Consider the following 24,466-nt stretch of genomic DNA (forward strand, 5'->3'; position numbering starts at 1 on the left):
AATGATACTTGCCCATCCCTGATCTGTGGCTACCTTTGTCCGTTGTTAGGATTCGGCAGGCTGGAGGTGGATCCTCTGTGCCAGAGAGGGATTGGCGTGGACCGTGCCGGCGGACCGGTTCTAAGTTGCTACTGGTTTTCACCAGAGCCCGCCGCAAAGCGGGATGGTCTTGCAGCGGCGGTAGCAACCAGGTCGTATCCACCGGCAACGGCTCTACCTCTCTGACTGCTGAGATAGGTGCGGTACAAGGGATAGACAAGAGCAGAAGGTCAGGGCAGGCAGCAAGGATCGAAGTCAGGGGCAACGGCAGGAGGTCTGGAACACAGGCTAGGAACACACAAGGAAAGGCTTTCACTGGCACAATGGCAACAAGATCCGGCAAGGAAGTGCAGGGGAAGTGAGGTAATATGGACAGGGGGCAGGTGGAAGCTAATCAGACTGATTGGGCCAGGCACCAATCATTGGTGCACTGGCCCTTTAAATCTTAGAGAGCTGGTGCGCGCGCGCCAGGACGTGACAGCCATGGACCGGGACAGGCGAGTGACTTGGGATGCGATTCGCGAGTGGGCGCGTCCCGCTATGCGAATCGCATTCCCGCCGGCAGAGTCAGTGCAGCGCTCCCGGTCAGCGGGTCTGATCCGGGGCGCTGCAGAGAGAGGAACGCCGCGAGCGCTCCGGGGAGGAGCAGGGACCCGGAGCGCTCGGCGTAACATCCGTTATATTTGGACGGCAGGTATGAGGAAGAAGCAGTGGTGATGCCAGTGTGCTACTGGAGTGCTGTCCGCGCACCAAACCTGCCACCCAAATAAGGGAGAGAAGAGGTAAATGGGACCATGGATCGGGGACAGGCAAATATCATTATCATCATTGTCACCCGCACTACACACCTGTACAAACAGCTTGGTGCGGGTGACACATGACAGATTCCCCTTAAAAAACAAGACACCACAATTTTTTTAATGTCATTTTTTAAGCTAAAGCCAGAAGTGGATCTGAAAGGAAGGAAAAGTACAACTTCAAACATTGTACTTCCTATTGGATCCATTCCTAGCCGAAAAAAAATAAAACTGGGTGTGAAGTTGCATGTTCAGACTTTCATATGAAAACAGGAGCCAAGAGTGTTTTTTCCTGTTATACAATCGGTCCTTTTTTTGCTTTTCAATAAAAAAAACTAGAGCAAAATCTACTTGTCCCTCATGACGATCCACTTGTCCGGGCCAACTTTCGGTTATACACTCTTGTTTTTTGCTCCTCGTCCTATAATAGCCATAAATAACTACTATAATGATACCTGTAAATTTTTCCATAACATATGCTCCGGAAAAAAAAAGAAAAAAAAAAGAAAACATTGGTGAAGTGAAATTGAAATAGTAAAAAATAATTTAGCAAATTTAGTGGTTTTCTTTCCTACACCATTTACCTTGTGGTTGAGCTAACATGTTATTTTGATACTTTAGGCCGGCCTGATTACAGTAATATCAGATTTGTATAGTTTGTCATGTTTTACTTATTTAAAAAAGATTCTGAACTGTATGAGGGCTCATTTTTTGCGCCATAATCTGTTTTTTGTATCAGTACCATTTTGGTATTTATCTGACTTTTTAAATCGCTTTTAACTTTTTTTCTGGGATATTTTAAAAATTGCAATCAGTGGTTTGGTTTATTTATTTATTTAATTTTTTTTAACATTTACATCATTTACCGTACGAGATACATAATGTTATATTTTAATAGTTCATACAATTAACCATGCAGCTATACCAAATATGTTTACATGTTTTTAATATATAAAAAGGGGGTGATTTGAACTTTTTTTAAACACTTTATTAGACTTAGGAGAATTCATTAGATTCCTCATACAGATCAATAGAATTCTATTGAACTCCATTGATCTGTGTGCTCTGAGATCCATTGATAGAGCCTGGCTGGATTAGGCTCTATCAATGACAGAGCCAGACACTCCAGGAAGGCAGAGGTAATCTCCCCCCCGCCGATCACGCTGCCCACCAGGGAGCATTCACATGTCACTTTAGACAACGCCGTTCGCTTTGACAGTGGCAATCTAAAGGGTTAATAGCCAGCCGCAGCGATCGCCACATGATGGCTATTAGCAGCAGCCCCTGGCTACTGAAAACAGCTGGGGGCTGCAGAGTATTGAGCGGGCAGTAGTCCAGCGCCTGCTCCATACACCCCTCTGAGCGCTGCCATGCTTGTGGGGGGCTTTCAGGTCTAGCCCTGCTTGCCCGAAGCAGTGTTAGGGTGCATTCCCACCTGGTGTATACACAGCGTATTTCACACTGCGCAAAATTTATGGCAGCAGCGGGAAATACGCTGCGTATTCCTTGCTCACTATACACACACAGGACTTTCCGGCAGCAGCCCCATGCGTGTAGTGAGTTTTGGAGGCCGTGTGCTGGCGTGACTGTGACGTGCGGCTCTGCCTCCAAAACTCACTGCACACATAGGTAAATTTTGCGCAGCGTGAAATACGCTGCATATACGCCAGGTGGGAACGCACCCTTAAGGGCCTGAAAAATTAACCTGCCTGGCACCCAGAACTGCATGTCCCGAGCGTCGGGCGATAGGAATTCCACATCCCTGCTTCTGTTAGTAACCGTTTGATATCTATTTTGTTAGTTGTTTGTTTTTCCTTCGTATTTGTAAATAAATGATTACCGATATAATTTGTTGTTATTTTGTAATCTTACACAAATACAGGTGATAAAAATATAGAATAAAACAGCCGTGAATTACACAAAGATGTGCTTTTTTTTAATCATGCTGCATACTAAAGACAACAGCACGTGCATAGATTTAAAAAGGTTAATTTCCATTCCTGTTTATTCTATGTAAAAAGTGTTATTTATGTGGCTCCATAAAGATGGGTTCACACTGTGGTTGTCTCCATTTCAGTTTTCATTACAGTCCTGCTTTGTATAAAAATGTAAAAAAAAAAAAAAAAAAATGGAATGTTTTACATTCGGTTGTTTTATAATGTTAGTCACCAGAGTCTGCTGTATGGCATATAGCAGCATCCATTTAGGTATACTTTATTTTCTTTTTCAAGTGCATAAAACATACGTTGAACAGAAACAAAAGTGCATTGTGAAGCCAGCCATGTCAATGAGCCAGGGGAAGGGGGACTGTAATTCTACAGAAATGTCCCCAAGGTGGATGACTGTCCCAGCAGGCCGGTGAGCTCTCCAGGAAATGTTCAGTCCCAGATTAGGTAGATCCAAGCCCTGCTATATACATACAGAACTATATCCTATTAATAGAGCTACAGTATATGGCCATGGTGCCACACTTCCTTCTACTACATCTTCACACTGCCTGCTATCAGGGATGCGGAATTCCTATCACCAGACACCCAGGACATGCAGTTGCATGCGCCAGGCAGGTGAATTTTCCAGGTCCTTTGCCCTTCTTCGGGAAAGCAGGGCCGGTGCAGTGCCGTAGAATGAAATTTGCCATGGAATGAAATGCTCCGCTTCCATCACATCCTATTGGCTCACACTTGTCACGTGACATATTTAACCGTCACGCATCAACGCGCACAGCAGTCTCAGTTTGGCTATCACAGGGAGAGGATCTCCTCTCCCTGTGATAGCTGAAGCTGCACAGAGCTCTCATGGCCTCTGTGGCCCGACTTTTTACTGTTCTAAAGGCTGCCCAGGCATGCTGGGAGTTGTAGTTAAGCTATTGGGACCACAACTCCCAGCATGCCCAGACAGCTGAAGGCTGCCCGGGTATGTTGAGAGTTGTAGTGCAGTGAAGTCACCACAACTCCCAGCATGCCCAGACAGCTAAAGACTGCCCAGGCATGCTGGGAGTTGTAGTTTTACACAGGTATAAAGTAGTTAGCGTAGCGTTAGCGCGATTTTAGCGTAGTTAGCGTAGCGTTAGCTCAATTTTAGCGTAGCTTTAGTTTAGTGTTAGCGCAGTTTTAGTTTTTAGCGTAGCATAGTGTTAGCGCAATTGTAGCGTATTTAGCATAGCGTAGTGTTAGCGCAGTTGTAGTGTAGCTTAGTGCTAGCGTACTTTTAGCGTATTTAGCGTAGTGCAAGCGCACTTTTAGTGTAGTGTTAGCGTAGTTTTAGCGTAGCTTAGTGTTAGCGCAGTTTGTGTATTTAGCGTAGTGTAGTGATAGCGCAGTTTTAGCGTAGAGTAGTGTAGTGTTAGCGCAGTTTTAGCGTATTTAGGGTAGCTTAGTTTTAATTTATTTAGTGTAGTGTTAGCAGAGTTTTAGCGTATTTAGCGTAGCGTATTGTTAGCGTAGTCTTAGAGTAGTGAGCTCACCATAGTCTCAGAGTAGTTAGCGTAGTGTAGTGTTAGTCCAGTTCTAGCATAGTTGGCATAGTTGTACACGGGTGTAGTGTAGCTAACTTAGTTTTACAGGCAGATGAAGAGTAGTTTAGAGAGTTTAGCGTGGGGTGTAGCTTAGCTTTGTCATAAAGTGAAGGGGCTACAACTCCCAGCATGCCCAGAGAGCCAACGGCCGTCCTGGCAGGATGGAAGTTGTAGTTTTGCAAAAGTAGCAGAGGCAGTTGCGCTCTGCTACGTTAATGCAGTATACGGCCACCTGTATAGATGGCTGGATACGGTGATCAGAAGGCCACTTACCCACCTCCGTTCCTGCTCCGTCACTGGAATTGTAGCAATGCAGGAAGATGACGGAGCTGGAACGGGGGTGGTAAGTTAGGCTCTCCAGGTACTAACCCATTTTTTTTGTGTTTTTCTTCTCGTTTCAGATACGGGAATGCGGAGGACTACATCGGAATCGGTGGACTACGACGATGACCTGCAGTTTTTTCTTTTCTTTTAATAAAATGGTTAACGAGGGCTGTGGGGGAGTGTTTTTCCTAATAAAAATGCTTTAACTTGTGTGTGGTTTTTTTCTTTGTTATTACTTTACAGGCTTAGTAGTGGAAGCCGTTGTGCAGACTGAGTCCATTACTAAGTTGGGGCTTTGCGTTAGCCCCAAAAACAGCTAGCGCTAACCCCCAATTATTACCCCGGTACCCAACGCCACAGGGGTACCGGGAAGAGCAGATACCAACAGGCCTAGAGCGGCAAATATGGTGCTCTTGGGCCGAGGCGTTAACAGGCTGGCATTATTTAGGCTGGGGAGGGCCAGTAACAATGGTCCCCGCCCACCCTGGTAACATCAGGCTGTTGCTGTTTGGTTGGTATTTGGATGAAAATGAAAAGACGGGGAACCACACACTTTTTTTTTTTCAATGTTTAAAAAAAAAAAAAAAAACGTGTGGTTCCCCGTCTTTTCATTTTTATTAGGAAAAACATTTTTTATTAGGAAACACACTCCCCCACAGCCCTCGTTAACTATTTTATTAAAAGAAAAGAAAAAACTGCAGGTCATCGTCGTAGTCCACCGATTCCGATGTAGTCCTCCGCATTCACGTATCTGAAACGAGAAAACACACACAAAAAAAAAAAAAAAAAAAATGGGTTAGTACTAACTTACCACCCCCGTTCCAGCTCCGTCATCTTCCTGCATTGCTACAAGTCCAGTGACGGAGCAGGAACGGAGGTGGGTAAGTGGCCTTCTGATCACCGTATCCAGCCATCTATACAGGTGGCCGTATACTGCATTAACGTAGCAGAGCGCAACTGCCTCTGCTACTTTTGCAAAACTACAACTTCCATCCTGCCCGGACGGCCTTTGGCTCTCTGGGCATGCTGGGAGTTGTAGCCCCTTCACTTTATGACTAAGCTAAGCTACACCCCACGCTAAACTCTCTAAACTACTCTTCATCTGCCTGTAAAACGAAGTTAGCTACACTACACCCGTGTACAACTATGCCAACTATGCTAGAACTGGACTAACACTACACTACGCTAACTACTCAGACTATGGTGAGCTCACTACTCTAAGACTACGCTAACAATACGCTACGCTAAATACGCTAAAACTCTGCTAACACTACACTAAAAACATTAAAACTGCGCTAAAACTAAGCTACGCTAAATACGCTAAAACTGCGCTAACACTACACTACTCTACGCTAAATACACTAAAACTGCGCTAACACTAAGCTACGCTAAAACTGCGCTAACACTACACTACGTTAAATACGCTAAAAGTACGCTAGCACTAAGCTACGCTACAACTGCGCTAACACTACGCTATGCTAAATACGCTACAACTCCGCTAACACTATGCTACGCTAAAAACTGCGCTAACACTAAACTAAAGCTATGCTAAAATTGAGCTAACGCTACACTAACTACACTAAAATCACGCTAACACTACGCTAACTACTTTATACCTGTGTAAAACTACAACTCCCAGCATGCCTGGGCAGCCTTTAGCTATCTGGGCATGCTGGGAGTTGTGGTGACTTCACTGCACTACAACTCTCATCATACCCGGGCAGCCTTCAGCTGTCTGGGTATGCTGGGAGTTGTGGTCCCATCAGCTAAACTACAACTCCCAGCATGCCTGGGCAGCCTTTAGCTGTCCAGGCATGCTGGGAGTTGTAGTCCCTTCGCTGTCTAATCTAAGCTAAACTACAACTCCCAGCATGCCTGGGCAGCCTTTAAACCAGTAAAAGTCGGGCCACAGAGGACATGAGAGCTCGATGCAGCTTCAGCTATCACAGGGAGAGGAGATCCTCTCCCTGTGATAGCCAAACTGAGACTGCCGTGCGCGTCGATGTGTGACGGTTAAATATGTCACATGACAAGTGTGAGCCAATAGGATGTGATGGAGGCGGAGCATTTCATTCTACGGCACTGCACCGGACCTGAAAGCCCCCGACAAGCACGGCGGCGCTCAGAGGGGAGTATGGAGCGGGTCTGGACTCCTGCCCACTCTATATTCTGCTGCCCCCAGTTGTTTTCAGTAGCTGGAAGCCGCCGCTGATCGCACCGGCTGGCTATTAAACCTTCAGATCTAAAGGGACATGTGAATGCACCCTGGTGGGCTAGTGGGGTGAATCGCCAAACCCACCTCTGCTTCCCTGGTGTCCGTGGCTCTGTCATTGATAGAACCTGGCTGGACTAGGCTCTATCAATGGATCGCAGAGCACACAGATCAATGGAGTTCAATAAAACTATTGATCTGTATGAGGAATCTAATGAATTCTCCTAAAAGTCCCCTAAGGGACTAATAAAGTGGAAAAAAAAAAAAAAGTTTTCATTAAAGTTTAAAAAGACACACATTAACCCCTTCCATATTAAAAGTTCAAATCACCCCCTTTTCCTATATAAAAACATGTAAACATAAAAATAAAACATATTTGGTATCGCTGCATGCGTAATTGTACAAACTATTAAAACATTATGTATCCCGTACAGTAAATTATGTATAAAAAATAAATACCAAACCACAGAATTGTAATTTTTATAATATCCCAGAAAATAAGTTAAAAGTGATTTAAAAAAAAGTCAGATCAATACCAAAATGGTGCAAATACAAAAAAATATATATACCGTATATTATGGCGCAAAAATAATTAGACCTCATAGAGCCTGGTATGTGAATTTTTTTTTTTTTTTTAAAGCTGCAGGGGTCAGAAAACGGCAATTAAAACATTTCAGATTTTTTTTTTTTTAAATAAGTAAAACATGATGGCCTAAAGTATCAAAATAACATCATGTTAGCAAGAAAAGAAAAACCCCAAATTTGCAAAATTAACTTTTACCATTTCAATTTCACTTCACCAATATATATTTTTTTTCAGAGCATATGTTATGGAAAAATGAAAAGGTATCATTATAGTAGGTAGTTATGACTATTATAGGACAAAGAGGAAAAAACTAGAGTGTAAAAGCGAAAATTGGCCCTGACAGGTGGATCGTTATGAGGGAGAAGTAGATTTTGCTCCGTTTTAGTCCCGTGGACAAGTAGTTTTTTTTTTTTTTATTAAAATTTCCACACCCCTGTATACTGCACATCTATATTCTAGTAATTGCGCTACAGTATGTGGCCATGGTGTCGCACTCGCCTCTGCTACATCATCACACTGCCTACTATATATCCGCACATCCAGGGCTCAAGGAACACATGGGAACGGAGTTCCTGCACTTTTTCCACAGCAGGAACACTTCCGATTAGCAGGAGTCCTGCAGGACCAGCATTTGAGTGATAATCTTGGTTGAGTTCCCACTTTTTGTTCCCAGGACTTGACCCGTGCACACATCTACAGTGTATAACCATGGTGTCACACTCGCCTCTGCTACATCATACTACTGCTATATACATACACATCTATATCCCAGTGACTGATCTACTGTATACTGTCATGGTGTCACACTCGCCTCTACTACATCATACTACTGCTATATACATACACATCTATATCCTAGTGACTGATCTACAGTGTATAACCATGGTGTCACACTCGCCTCTGCTACATCATACTACTGCTATAAACATACACATCTATATCCCAGTGACTGATCTACAGTGTATAACCATGGTGTCACACTCGCCTCTGCTACATCATACTACTGCTATAAACATACACATCTATATCCCAGTGACTGATCTACAGTGTATAACCATGGTGTCACACTCGCCTCTGCTACATCATACTACTGCTATAAACATACACATCTATATCCTAGTGACTGATCTACAGTGTATAACCATGGTGTCACACTCGCCTCTGCTACATCATACTACTGCTATATACATACACATCTATATCCCAGTGACTGATCTACAGTGTATAGCCATGGTGTCACACTCGCCTCTGCTACATCATACTACTGCTATATACATACACATCTATATCCCAGTGACTGATCTACAGTGTATAGTCATGGTGTCACACTCACCTCTACTACATCATACTACTGCTATATACATACACATCTATATCCCAGTGATTGATCTACTGTATACTGTCATGGTGTCACACTCGCCTCTACTACATCATACTACTGCTATATACATACACATCTATATCCCAGTGACTGATCTACAGTGTATAGCCATGGTGTCACACTCTCCTCTGCTACATCATACTACTGCTATATACATACACATCTATATCCCAGTGATTGATCTACTGTATACTGTCATGGTGTCACACTCGCCTCTACTACATCATACTACTGCTATATACATACACATCTATATCCCAGTGATTGATCTACTGTATACTGTCATGGTGTCACACTCGCCTCTGTTACATCATACTACTGCTATATACATACACATCTATATCCCAGTGATTGATCTACTGTATACTGTCATGGTGTCACACTCGCCTCTACTACATCATACTACTGCTATATACATACACATCTATATCCCAGTGATTGATCTACTGTATACTGTCATGGTGTCACACTCGCCTCTGCTACATCATACTACTGCTATATACATACACATCTATATCCCAGTGACTGATCTACAGTGTATAGCCATGGTGTCACACTCGCCTCTGTTACATCATACTACTGCTATATACATACACATCTATATCCTAGTGACTGATCTACTGTATACTGTCATGGTGTCACACTCTCCTCTGCTATATCACCATACTACTGCTATATACATACACATCTATATCCTAGTGATTGATCTACAGTGTATAGCCATGGTGTCACACTCTCCTCTGCTACATCCCCATACTACTGCTATATACATACACATCTATATCCTAGTGACTGATCTACTGTATACTGTCATGGTGTCACACTCACCTCTGCTACATCATACTACTGCTATATACATACACATCTATATCTCAGTGCCTGATCTACAGTGTATAGTCATGGTGTCACACTCGCCTCTGCTACATCATACTACTGCTATATACATACACATCTATATCCCAGTGATTGATCTACTGTATACTGTCATGGTGTCACACTCGCCTCTGCTACATCATACTACTGCTATATACATACACATCTATATCCCAGTGACTGATCTACAGTGTATAGCCATGGTGTCACACTCGCCTCTACTACATCATACTACTGCTATATACATACACATCTATATCCCAGTGATTGATCTACTGTATACTGTCATGGTGTCACACTCGCCTCTACTACATCATACTACTGCTATATACATACACATCTATATCCAAGTGACTGATCTACTGTATACTGTCATGGTGTCACACTCTCCTCTGCTATATCACCATACTACTGCTATATACATACACATCTATATCCTAGTGATTGATCTACAGTGTATAGCCATGGTGTCACACTCTCCTCTGCTACATCCCCATACTACTGCTATATACATACACATCTATATCCTAGTGACTGATCTACTGTATACTGTCATGGTGTCACACTCACCTCTGCTACATCATACTACTGCTATATACATACACATCTATATCTCAGTGCCTGATCTACAGTGTATAGTCATGGTGTCACACTCGCCTCTGCTACATCATACTACTGCTATATACATACACATCTATATCCCAGTGATTGATCTACTGTATACTGTCATGGTGTCACACTCGCCTCTACTACATCATACTACTGCTATATACATACACATCTATATCCTAGTGACTGATCTACAGTGTATAGCCATGGTGTCACACTCTCCTCTGCTACATCATACTACTGCTATATACATACACATCTATATCCTAGTGACTGATCTACAGTATACTGTCATGGTGTCACACTCTCCTCTGCTACATCATACTACTGCTATATACATACACATCTATATCCCAGTGATTGATCTACTGTATACTGTCATGGTGTCACACTCGCCTCTACTACATCATACTACTGCTATATACATACACATCTATATCCCAGTGATTGATCTACTGTATACTGTCATGGTGTCACACTCGCCTCTGTTACATCATACTACTGCTATATACATACACATCTATATCCCAGTGATTGATCTACTGTATACTGTCATGGTGTCACACTCGCCTCTACTACATCATACTACTGCTATATACATACACATCTATATCCCAGTGATTGATCTACTGTATACTGTCATGGTGTCACACTCGCCTCTGCTACATCATACTACTGCTATATACATACACATCTATATCCCAGTGACTGATCTACAGTGTATAGCCATGGTGTCACACTCGCCTCTGTTACATCATACTACTGCTATATACATACACATCTATATCCTAGTGACTGATCTACTGTATACTGTCATGGTGTCACACTCTCCTCTGCTATATCACCATACTACTGCTATATACATACACATCTATATCCTAGTGATTGATCTACAGTGTATAGCCATGGTGTCACACTCTCCTCTGCTACATCCCCATACTACTGCTATATACATACACATCTATATCCTAGTGACTGATCTACTGTATACTGTCATGGTGTCACACTCACCTCTGCTACATCATACTACTGCTATATACATACACATCTATATCTCAGTGCCTGATCTACAGTGTATAGTCATGGTGTCACACTCGCCTCTGCTACATCATACTACTGCTATATACATACACATCTATATCCCAGTGATTGATCTACTGTATACTGTCATGGTGTCACACTCGCCTCTGCTACATCATACTACTGCTATATACATACACATCTATATCCCAGTGACTGATCTACAGTGTATAGCCATGGTGTCACACTCGCCTCTACTACATCATACTACTGCTATATACATACACATCTATATCCCAGTGATTGATCTACTGTATACTGTCATGGTGTCACACTCGCCTCTACTACATCATACTATTGCTATATACATACACATCTATATCCAAGTGACTGATCTACTGTATACTGTCATGGTGTCACACTCTCCTCTGCTATATCACCATACTACTGCTATATACATACACATCTATATCCTAGTGATTGATCTACAGTGTATAGCCATGGTGTCACACTCTCCTCTGCTACATCCCCATACTACTGCTATATACATACACATCTATATCCTAGTGACTGATCTACTGTATACTGTCATGGTGTCACACTCACCTCTGCTACATCATACTACTGCTATATACATACACATCTATATCTCAGTGCCTGATCTACAGTGTATAGTCATGGTGTCACACTCGCCTCTGCTACATCATACTACTGCTATATACATACACATCTATATCCCAGTGATTGATCTACTGTATACTGTCATGGTGTCACACTCGCCTCTACTACATCATACTACTGCTATATACATACACATCTATATCCTAGTGACTGATCTACAGTGTATAGCCATGGTGTCACACTCTCCTCTGCTACATCATACTACTGCTATATACATACACATCTATATCCTAGTGACTGATCTACAGTATACTGTCATGGTGTCACACTCTCCTCTGCTACATCATACTACTGCTATATACATACACATCTATATCCCAGTGACTGATCTGCTGTATACTGTCATGGTGTCACACTCTCCTCTGCTACATCATACTACTGCTATATATACATACACATCTATATCCTAGTGACTGATCTACTGTATACTGTCATGGTGTCACACTCGCCTCTACTACATCATACTACTGCTATATACATACACATCTATATCCTAGTGACTGATCTACTGTATACTGTCATGGTGTCACACTCACCTCTGCTACATCATACTACTGCTATATACATACACATCTATATCTCAGTGCCTGATCTACAGTGTATAGCCATGGTGTCACACTCGCCTCTGCTACATCATACTACTGCTATATACATACACATCTATATCCCAGTGATTGATCTACTGTATACTGTCATGGTGTCACACTCGCCTCTACTACATCATACTACTGCTATATACATACACATCTATATCCTAGTGACTGATCTACAGTGTATAGCCATGGTGTCACACTCTCCTCTGCTACATCATACTACTGCTATATACATACACATCTATATCCCAGTGATTGATCTGCTGTATACTGTCATGGTGTCACACTCGCCTCTGTTACATCATACTACTGCTATATACATACACATCTATATCCTAGTGACTGATCTACAGTATACTGTCATGGTGTCACACTCTCCTCTGCTACATCATACTACTGCTATATACATACACATCTATATCCTAGTGACTGATCTACTGTATACTGCCATGGTGTCACACTCACCTCTGCTACATCATACTACTGCTATATACATACACATCTATATCTCAGTGCCTGATCTACAGTGTATAGCCATGGTGTCACACTCGCCTCTGCTACATCATACTACTGCTATATACATACACATCTATATCCTAGTGATTGATCTACTGTATACTGTCATGGTGTCACACTCACCTCTACTACATCATACTACTGCTATATACATACACATCTATATCCCAGTGACTGATCTACAGTGTATAGTCATGGTGTCACACTCTCCTCTGCTACATCATACTACTGCTATATACATACACATCTATATCCTAGTGATTGATCTGCTGTATACTGTCATGGTGTCACACTCGCCTCTGCTACATCATACTACTGCTATATACATACACATCTATATCCCAGTGACTGATCTACAGTATACTGTCATGGTGTCACACTCGCCTCTACTACATCATACTACTGCTATATACATACACATCTATATCCTAGTGACTGATCTACAGTGTATAGCCATGGTGTCACACTCTCCTCTGCTACATCATACTACTGCTATATACATACACATCTATATCCTAGTGACTGATCTACAGTATACTGTCATGGTGTCACACTCTCCTCTGCTACATCATACTACTGCTATATACATACACATCTATATCCTAGTGACTGATCTACTGTATACTGCCATGGTGTCACACTCACCTCTGCTACATCATACTACTGCTATATACATACACATCTATATCTCAGTGCCTGATCTACAGTGTATAGCCATGGTGTCACACTCGCCTCTGCTACATCATACTACTGCTATATACATACACATCTATATCCCAGTGACTGATCTACAGTGTATAGCCATGGTGTCACACTCGCCTCTGCTACATCATACTACTGCTATATACATACACATCTATATCCCAGTGACTGATCTACAGTGTATAGTCATGGTGTCACACTCACCTCTACTACATCATACTACTGCTATATACATACACATCTATATCCCAGTGATTGATCTACTGTATACTGTCATGGTGTCACACTCGCCTCTACTACATCATACTACTGCTATATACATACACATCTATATCCCAGTGACTGATCTACAGTGTATAGCCATGGTGTCACACTCTCCTCTGCTACATCATACTACTGCTATATACATACACATCTATATCCCAGTGATTGATCTACTGTATACTGTCATGGTGTCACACTCGCCTCTACTACATCATACTACTGCTATATACATACACATCTATATCCCAGTGATTGATCTACTGTATACTGTCATGGTGTCACACTCGCCTCTGTTACATCATACTACTGCTATATACATACACATCTATATCCCAGTGATTGATCTACTGTATACTGTCATGGTGTCACACTCGCCTCTACTACATCATACTACTGCTATATACATACACATCTATATCCCAGTGATTGATCTACTGTATACTGTCATGGTGTCACACTCGCCTCTGCTACATCATACTACTGCTATATACATACACATCTATATCCCAGTGACTGATCTACAGTGTATAGCCATGGTGTCACACTCGCCTCTGTTACATCATACTACTGCTATATACATACACATCTATATCCTAGTGACTGATCTACTGTATACTGTCATGGTGTCACACTCTCCTCTGCTATATCACCATACTACTGCTATATACATACACATCTATATCCTAGTGATTGATCTACAGTGTATAGCCATGGTGTCACACTCTCCTCTGCTACATCCCCATACTACTGCTATATACATACACATCTATATCCTAGTGACTGATCTACTGTATACTGTCATGGTGTCACACTCACCTCTGCTACATCATACTACTGCTATATACATACACATCTATATCTCAGTGCCTGATCTACAGTGTATAGTCATGGTGTCACACTCGCCTCTGCTACATCATACTACTGCTATATACATACACATCTATATCCCAGTGATTGATCTACTGTATACTGTCATGGTGTCACACTCGCCTCTGCTACATCATACTACTGCTATATACATACACATCTATATCCCAGTGACTGATCTACAGTGTATAGCCATGGTGTCACACTCGCCTCTACTACATCATACTACTGCTATATACATACACATCTATATCCCAGTGATTGATCTACTGTATACTGTCATGGTGTCACACTCGCCTCTACTACATCATACTACTGCTATATACATACACATCTATATCCAAGTGACTGATCTACTGTATACTGTCATGGTGTCACACTCTCCTCTGCTATATCACCATACTACTGCTATATACATACACATCTATATCCTAGTGATTGATCTACAGTGTATAGCCATGGTGTCACACTCTCCTCTGCTACATCCCCATACTACTGCTATATACATACACATCTATATCCTAGTGACTGATCTACTGTATACTGTCATGGTGTCACACTCACCTCTGCTACATCATACTACTGCTATATACATACACATCTATATCTCAGTGCCTGATCTACAGTGTATAGTCATGGTGTCACACTCGCCTCTGCTACATCATACTACTGCTATATACATACACATCTATATCCCAGTGATTGATCTACTGTATACTGTCATGGTGTCACACTCGCCTCTACTACATCATACTACTGCTATATACATACACATCTATATCCTAGTGACTGATCTACAGTGTATAGCCATGGTGTCACACTCTCCTCTGCTACATCATACTACTGCTATATACATACACATCTATATCCTAGTGACTGATCTACAGTATACTGTCATGGTGTCACACTCTCCTCTGCTACATCATACTACTGCTATATACATACACATCTATATCCCAGTGATTGATCTACTGTATACTGTCATGGTGTCACACTCGCCTCTACTACATCATACTACTGCTATATACATACACATCTATATCCCAGTGATTGATCTACTGTATACTGTCATGGTGTCACACTCGCCTCTGTTACATCATACTACTGCTATATACATACACATCTATATCCCAGTGATTGATCTACTGTATACTGTCATGGTGTCACACTCGCCTCTACTACATCATACTACTGCTATATACATACACATCTATATCCCAGTGATTGATCTACTGTATACTGTCATGGTGTCACACTCGCCTCTGCTACATCATACTACTGCTATATACATACACATCTATATCCCAGTGACTGATCTACAGTGTATAGCCATGGTGTCACACTCTCCTCTGTTACATCATACTACTGCTATATACATACACATCTATATCCTAGTGACTGATCTACTGTATACTGTCATGGTGTCACACTCTCCTCTGCTATATCACCATACTACTGCTATATACATACACATCTATATCCTAGTGATTGATCTACAGTGTATAGCCATGGTGTCACACTCTCCTCTGCTACATCCCCATACTACTGCTATATACATACACATCTATATCCTAGTGACTGATCTACAGTGTATAGCCATGGTGTCACACTCGCCTCTGTTACATCATACTACTGCTATATACATACACATCTATATCCTAGTGACTGATCTACTGTATACTGTCATGGTGTCACACTCTCCTCTGCTATATCACCATACTACTGCTATATACATACACATCTATATCCTAGTGATTGATCTACAGTGTATAGCCATGGTGTCACACTCTCCTCTGCTACATCCCCATACTACTGCTATATACATACACATCTATATCCTAGTGACTGATCTACTGTATACTGTCATGGTGTCACACTCACCTCTGCTACATCATACTACTGCTATATACATACACATCTATATCTCAGTGCCTGATCTACAGTGTATAGTCATGGTGTCACACTCGCCTCTGCTACATCATACTACTGCTATATACATACACATCTATATCCCAGTGATTGATCTACTGTATACTGTCATGGTGTCACACTCGCCTCTGCTACATCATACTACTGCTATATACATACACATCTATATCCCAGTGACTGATCTACAGTGTATAGCCATGGTGTCACACTCGCCTCTACTACATCATACTACTGCTATATACATACACATCTATATCCCAGTGATTGATCTACTGTATACTGTCATGGTGTCACACTCGCCTCTACTACATCATACTATTGCTATATACATACACATCTATATCCAAGTGACTGATCTACTGTATACTGTCATGGTGTCACACTCTCCTCTGCTATATCACCATACTACTGCTATATACATACACATCTATATCCTAGTGATTGATCTACAGTGTATAGCCATGGTGTCACACTCTCCTCTGCTACATCCCCATACTACTGCTATATACATACACATCTATATCCTAGTGACTGATCTACTGTATACTGTCATGGTGTCACACTCACCTCTGCTACATCATACTACTGCTATATACATACACATCTATATCTCAGTGCCTGATCTACAGTGTATAGTCATGGTGTCACACTCGCCTCTGCTACATCATACTACTGCTATATACATACACATCTATATCCCAGTGATTGATCTACTGTATACTGTCATGGTGTCACACTCGCCTCTACTACATCATACTACTGCTATATACATACACATCTATATCCTAGTGACTGATCTACAGTGTATAGCCATGGTGTCACACTCTCCTCTGCTACATCATACTACTGCTATATACATACACATCTATATCCTAGTGACTGATCTACAGTATACTGTCATGGTGTCACACTCTCCTCTGCTACATCATACTACTGCTATATACATACACATCTATATCCCAGTGACTGATCTGCTGTATACTGTCATGGTGTCACACTCTCCTCTGCTACATCATACTACTGCTATATATACATACACATCTATATCCTAGTGACTGATCTACTGTATACTGTCATGGTGTCACACTCGCCTCTACTACATCATACTACTGCTATATACATACACATCTATATCCTAGTGACTGATCTACTGTATACTGTCATGGTGTCACACTCACCTCTGCTACATCATACTACTGCTATATACATACACATCTATATCTCAGTGCCTGATCTACAGTGTATAGCCATGGTGTCACACTCGCCTCTGCTACATCATACTACTGCTATATACATACACATCTATATCACAGTGATTGATCTACTGTATACTGTCATGGTGTCACACTCGCCTCTACTACATCATACTACTGCTATATACATACACATCTATATCCTAGTGACTGATCTACAGTGTATAGCCATGGTGTCACACTCTCCTCTGCTACATCATACTACTGCTATATACATACACATCTATATCCCAGTGATTGATCTGCTGTATACTGTCATGGTGTCACACTCGCCTCTGTTACATCATACTACTGCTATATACATACACATCTATATCCTAGTGACTGATCTACAGTATACTGTCATGGTGTCACACTCTCCTCTGCTACATCATACTACTGCTATATACATACACATCTATATCCTAGTGACTGATCTACTGTATACTGCCATGGTGTCACACTCACCTCTGCTACATCATACTACTGCTATATACATACACATCTATATCTCAGTGCCTGATCTACAGTGTATAGCCATGGTGTCACACTCGCCTCTGCTACATCATACTACTGCTATATACATACACATCTATATCCTAGTGATTGATCTACTGTATACTGTCATGGTGTCACACTCACCTCTACTACATCATACTACTGCTATATACATACACATCTATATCCCAGTGACTGATCTACAGTGTATAGTCATGGTGTCACACTCTCCTCTGCTACATCATACTACTGCTATATACATACACATCTATATCCTAGTGATTGATCTGCTGTATACTGTCATGGTGTCACACTCGCCTCTGCTACATCATACTACTGCTATATACATACACATCTATATCCCAGTGACTGATCTACAGTATACTGTCATGGTGTCACACTCGCCTCTACTACATCATACTACTGCTATATACATACACATCTATATCCTAGTGACTGATCTACAGTGTATAGCCATGGTGTCACACTCTCCTCTGCTACATCATACTACTGCTATATACATACACATCTATATCCTAGTGACTGATCTACAGTATACTGTCATGGTGTCACACTCTCCTCTGCTACATCATACTACTGCTATATACATACACATCTATATCCTAGTGACTGATCTACTGTATACTGCCATGGTGTCACACTCACCTCTGCTACATCATACTACTGCTATATACATACACATCTATATCTCAGTGCCTGATCTACAGTGTATAGCCATGGTGTCACACTCGCCTCTGCTACATCATACTACTGCTATATACATACACATCTATATCCTAGTGATTGATCTACTGTATACTGTCATGGTGTCACACTCACCTCTACTACATCATACTACTGCTATATACATACACATCTATATCCCAGTGACTGATCTACAGTGTATAGTCATGGTGTCACACTCTCCTCTGCTACATCATACTACTGCTATATACATACACATCTATATCCTAGTGATTGATCTGCTGTATACTGTCATGGTGTCACACTCGCCTCTGCTACATCATACTACTGCTATATACATACACATCTATATCCCAGTGACTGATCTACAGTATACTGTCATGGTGTCACACTCGCCTCTACTACATCATACTACTGCTATATACATACACATCTATATCCTAGTGACTGATCTACAGTGTATAGCCATGGTGTCACACTCTCCTCTGCTACATCATACTACTGCTATATACATACACATCTATATCCTAGTGATTGATCTACTGTATACTGTCATGGTGTCACACTCGCCTCTGCTACATCATACTACTGCTATATACATACACATCTATATCCCAGTGACTGATCTACAGTGTATAGCCATGGTGTCACACTCGCCTCTGCTACATCATACTACTGCTATATACATACACATCTATATCCCAGTGACTGATCTACAGTATACTGTCATGGTGTCACACTCGCCTCTACTACATCATACTACTGCTATATACATACACATCTATATCCTAGTGACTGATCTACAGTGTATAGCCATGGTGTCACACTCTCCTCTGCTACATCATACTACTGCTATATACATACACATCTATATCCCAGTGACTGATCTACAGTATACTGTCATGGTGTCACACTCTCCTCTGCTACATCATACTACTGCTATATACATACACATCTATATCCTAGTGACTGATCTACTGTATACTGTCATGGTGTCACACTCACCTCTGCTACATCATCATACTACTGCTATATACATACACATCTATATCCTAGTGACTGATCTACTGTATACTGTCATGGTGTCACACTCGCCTCTGCTACATCATACTACTGCTATATACATACACATCTATATCCTAGTGATTGATTTACTGTATACTGTCATGGTGTCACACTCGCCTCTGCTACATCATACTACTGCTATATACATACACATCTATATCCTAGTGATTGATTTACTGTATACTGTCATGGTGTCACACTCGCCTCTGCTACATCATACTACTGCTATATACATACACATCTATATCCTAGTGATTGATTTACTGTATACTGTCATGGTGTCACACTCGCCTCTGCTACATCATACTACTGCTATATACATACACATCTATATCCAAGTGATTGATCTACTGTATACTGTCATGGTGTCACACTCGCCTCTGCTACATCATACTACTGCTATATACATACACATCTATATCCAAGTGATTGATCTACTGTATATTGTCATGGTGTCACACTCGCCTCTACTACATCATACTACTGCTATATACATACACATCTATATCCCAGTGATTGATCTACAGTGTATAGCCATGGTGTCACACTCGCCTCTGCTACATCATACTACTGCTATATACATACACATCTATATCCAAGTGACTGATCTACTGTATACTGTCATGGTGTCACACTCTCCTCTGCTACATCATACTACTGCTATATACATACACATCTATATCCAAGTGATTGATCTACTGTATATTGTCATGGTGTTACACTCACCTCTGCTACATCACCATACTACTGCTATATACATACACATCTATATCCAAGTGATTGATCTACTGTATACTGTCATGGTGTCACACTCGCCTCTACTACATCATACTACTGCTATATACATACACATCTATATCCTAGTGATTGATTTACTGTATACTGTCATGGTGTCACACTCGCCTCTGCTACATCATACTACTGCTATATACATACACATCTATATCCTAGTGATTGATTTACTGTATACTGTCATGGTGTCACACTCGCCTCTGCTACATCCCCATACTACTGCTATATACATACACATCTATATCTCAGCGTCTGATCTACAGTGTATAGCCATGGTGTCACACTCGCCTCTACTACATCATACTACTGCTATATACATACACATCTATATCCTAGTGACTGATCTACTGTATACTGTCATGGTGTCACACTCGCCTCTGCTACATCATCATACTACAGCTATATACATACACATCTATATTCTAGTGATTGATCTACTGTATATTGTCATGGTGTCACACTCGCCTCTGCTACATCATACTACAGCTATATACATACACATCTATATCCTAGTGACTGATCTACTGTATACTGTCATGGTGTCACACTCACCTCTGCTACATCACCATACTACTGCTATATACATACACATCTATATCCTAGTGACAGATCTACTGTATACTGTCATGGTGTCACACTCGCCTCTACTACATCATACTACTGCTATATACATACACATCTATATCCTAGTGACTGATCTACTGTATACTGTCATGGTGTCACACTCGCCTCTACTACATCATACTACTGCTATATACATACACATCTATATCCTAGTGATTGATCTACTGTATACTGTCATGGTGTCACACTCGCCTCTGCTACATCATACTACTGCTATAAACATACACATCTATATCCCAGTGACTGATCTACAGTGTATAGCCATGGTGTCACACTCGCCTCTGTTACATCATACTACTGCTATATACATACACATCTATATCCCAGTGACTGATCTACTGTATACTGTCATGGTGTCACACTCGCCTCTGCTACATCATACTACTGCTATATACATACACATCTATATCCCAGTGACTGATCTACAGTGTATAGCCATGGTGTCACACTCTCCTCAACGACATCATACTACTGCTATATACATACACATCTATATCCAAGTGACTGATCTACTGTATACTGTCATGGTGTCACACTCGCCTCTACTACATCATACTACTGCTATATACATACACATCTATATCCCAGTGATTGATCTACTGTATACTGTCATGGTGTCACACTCGCCTCTGCTACATCATACTACTGCTATATACATACACATCTATATCCTAGTGACTGATCTACTGTATACTGTCATGGTGTCACACTCACCTCTACTACATCATACTACTGCTATATACATACACATCTATATCCCAGTGACTGATCTACTGTATACTGTCATGGTGTCACACTCGCCTCTGCTACATCATACTACTGCTATATACATACACATCTATATCCTAGTGATTGATTTACTGTATACTGTCATGGTGTCACACTCACCTCTGCTACATCATACTACTGCTATATACATACACATCTATATCCTAGTGACTGATCTACAGTGTATAGCCATGGTGTCACACTCTCCTCTGCTACATCATACTACTGCTATATACATACACATCTATATCCTAGTGATTGATCTACTGTATACTGTCATGGTGTCACACTCACCTCTGCTACATCATACTACTGCTATATACATACACATCTATATCCTAGTGACTGATCTACTGTATACTGTCATGGTGTCACACTCACCTCTACTACATCATACTACTGCTATATACATACACATCTATATCCTAGTGACTGATCTACTGTATACTGTCATGGTGTCACACTCACCTCTGCTACATCATACTACTGCTATATACATACACATCTATATCCTAGTGACTGATCTGCTGTATACTGTCATGGTGTCACACTCTCCTCTACTACATCACCATACTACTGCTATATACATACACATCTATATCCTAGTGACTGATCTGCTGTATACTGTCATGGTGTCACACTCTCCTCTACTACATCACCATACTACTGCTATATACATACACATCTATATCCTAGTGACTGATCTTCTGTATACTGTCATGGTGTCACACTCTCCTCTACTACATCACCACACTAGTCCACATAACGTAGACGTACAGAGCTAACGGTCCGAACTGACCTGTCTCTCCGCCTTCCTGACGGTAACCGGGCGGGAGGCGTACATGTCGTTGCTGCCCCTGTTGTACTCGTACATAGCGAATGACAGAGCCTGCTTCACCCCCGAAGAACTGACATCCACTGGCTCCCGACCACCGAGCAGCCGGCCGGCCTGTGTGACCGCAGCCCAGCAGACGAGCACCGCCACCGTAATCCACAACTGCGCCATGACTATGAGGGGAACACTGGGACGATGTGGTCACGGGGACAGGTGGTCTCTCACTGTAATGCGAGCGCCATATTTATTGTGGGCGCTTCAAGGGGGCTTAGTGGTTCTTGGGTGAGGGGGTGACCGCCGTATGCCTCTGGGATATCCCTAAAGTTTAGCTATACGTTATCTGTCGAGCTGTCATGTACCGGAGGAATTATGTAAAAATAATGAAGAAGGCTTTGCCCTAACTAAAGATGTCTGAAAACATCAGCTGTGGGGATCACATGACTGGTTAGTAAACAACAGCTGGAGGAGGGTACGGCTGGACATTCCATTACTGCTCATACCAACGTTTCCCAGTCAGGGGGCTGTTGCTGCACAGCATGCTGGGAGTTGTACTTTTGCAACAGCTGCACTGGGAAGCCCAACAGCATTAACCCCTTCAGGGATAGAATGAAATAAAACTTTGAATTTTTAATCTCCCATCAAAACAAATCACTTTTTTTTCTATTTTTCTTTCTTCTTTAAAGCCGCTTCATGTTTTTTTTTCTTATTTACATAATATATGAACTCTTAACTACATTGTTGTTATTTATTTATTTTTCGAATACTTATACTTATATCCCATAAGGTTGGGTTCACCCAAACAGAATCTCCAGCCGGAATTGTGCTCCGAGATTCCAACAGAGGGCAAAGCGGATGCACAAAAGAATGTTCGTTCGTTTCAAACGTTTTCATCAATCGGGTCTTTCAGGGTTTAGTCCCTAACCGGTCCCTAAAACGAGCTGGGAGAAGTGCGCACTAAGCATGTTCTGTCCTAGCTCTTAAAGGGGTTATCCAGGAAAATACTTTTTTTTATATATCAAATGGCTCCAGAAAGTTAAACA

At 41.6% G+C, this 24,466-nt stretch overlaps 1 protein-coding gene across 1 annotated transcript in view; it reads right to left on the reverse strand.

The window, feature by feature from the left end:
* LOC130362130 (cystatin-like) overlaps positions 1-23,843 on the reverse strand; it is a 36,584-nt gene extending 12,741 nt beyond the window's left edge. The window contains exon 1 of the mRNA XM_056566145.1: positions 23,391-23,843. Within this exon, the coding sequence (XP_056422120.1) occupies positions 23,391-23,597 (207 nt within the window). The 5' untranslated portion in view covers positions 23,598-23,843. The remainder of the gene's footprint in view (positions 1-23,390) is intronic.
* Positions 23,844-24,466: the final 623 nt, after the last annotated feature.

The sequence above is a fragment of the Hyla sarda genome, chromosome 3 (genome assembly GCF_029499605.1).
Source record: "Hyla sarda isolate aHylSar1 chromosome 3, aHylSar1.hap1, whole genome shotgun sequence".
Classification (NCBI taxonomy): domain Eukaryota; kingdom Metazoa; phylum Chordata; class Amphibia; order Anura; family Hylidae; genus Hyla; species Hyla sarda.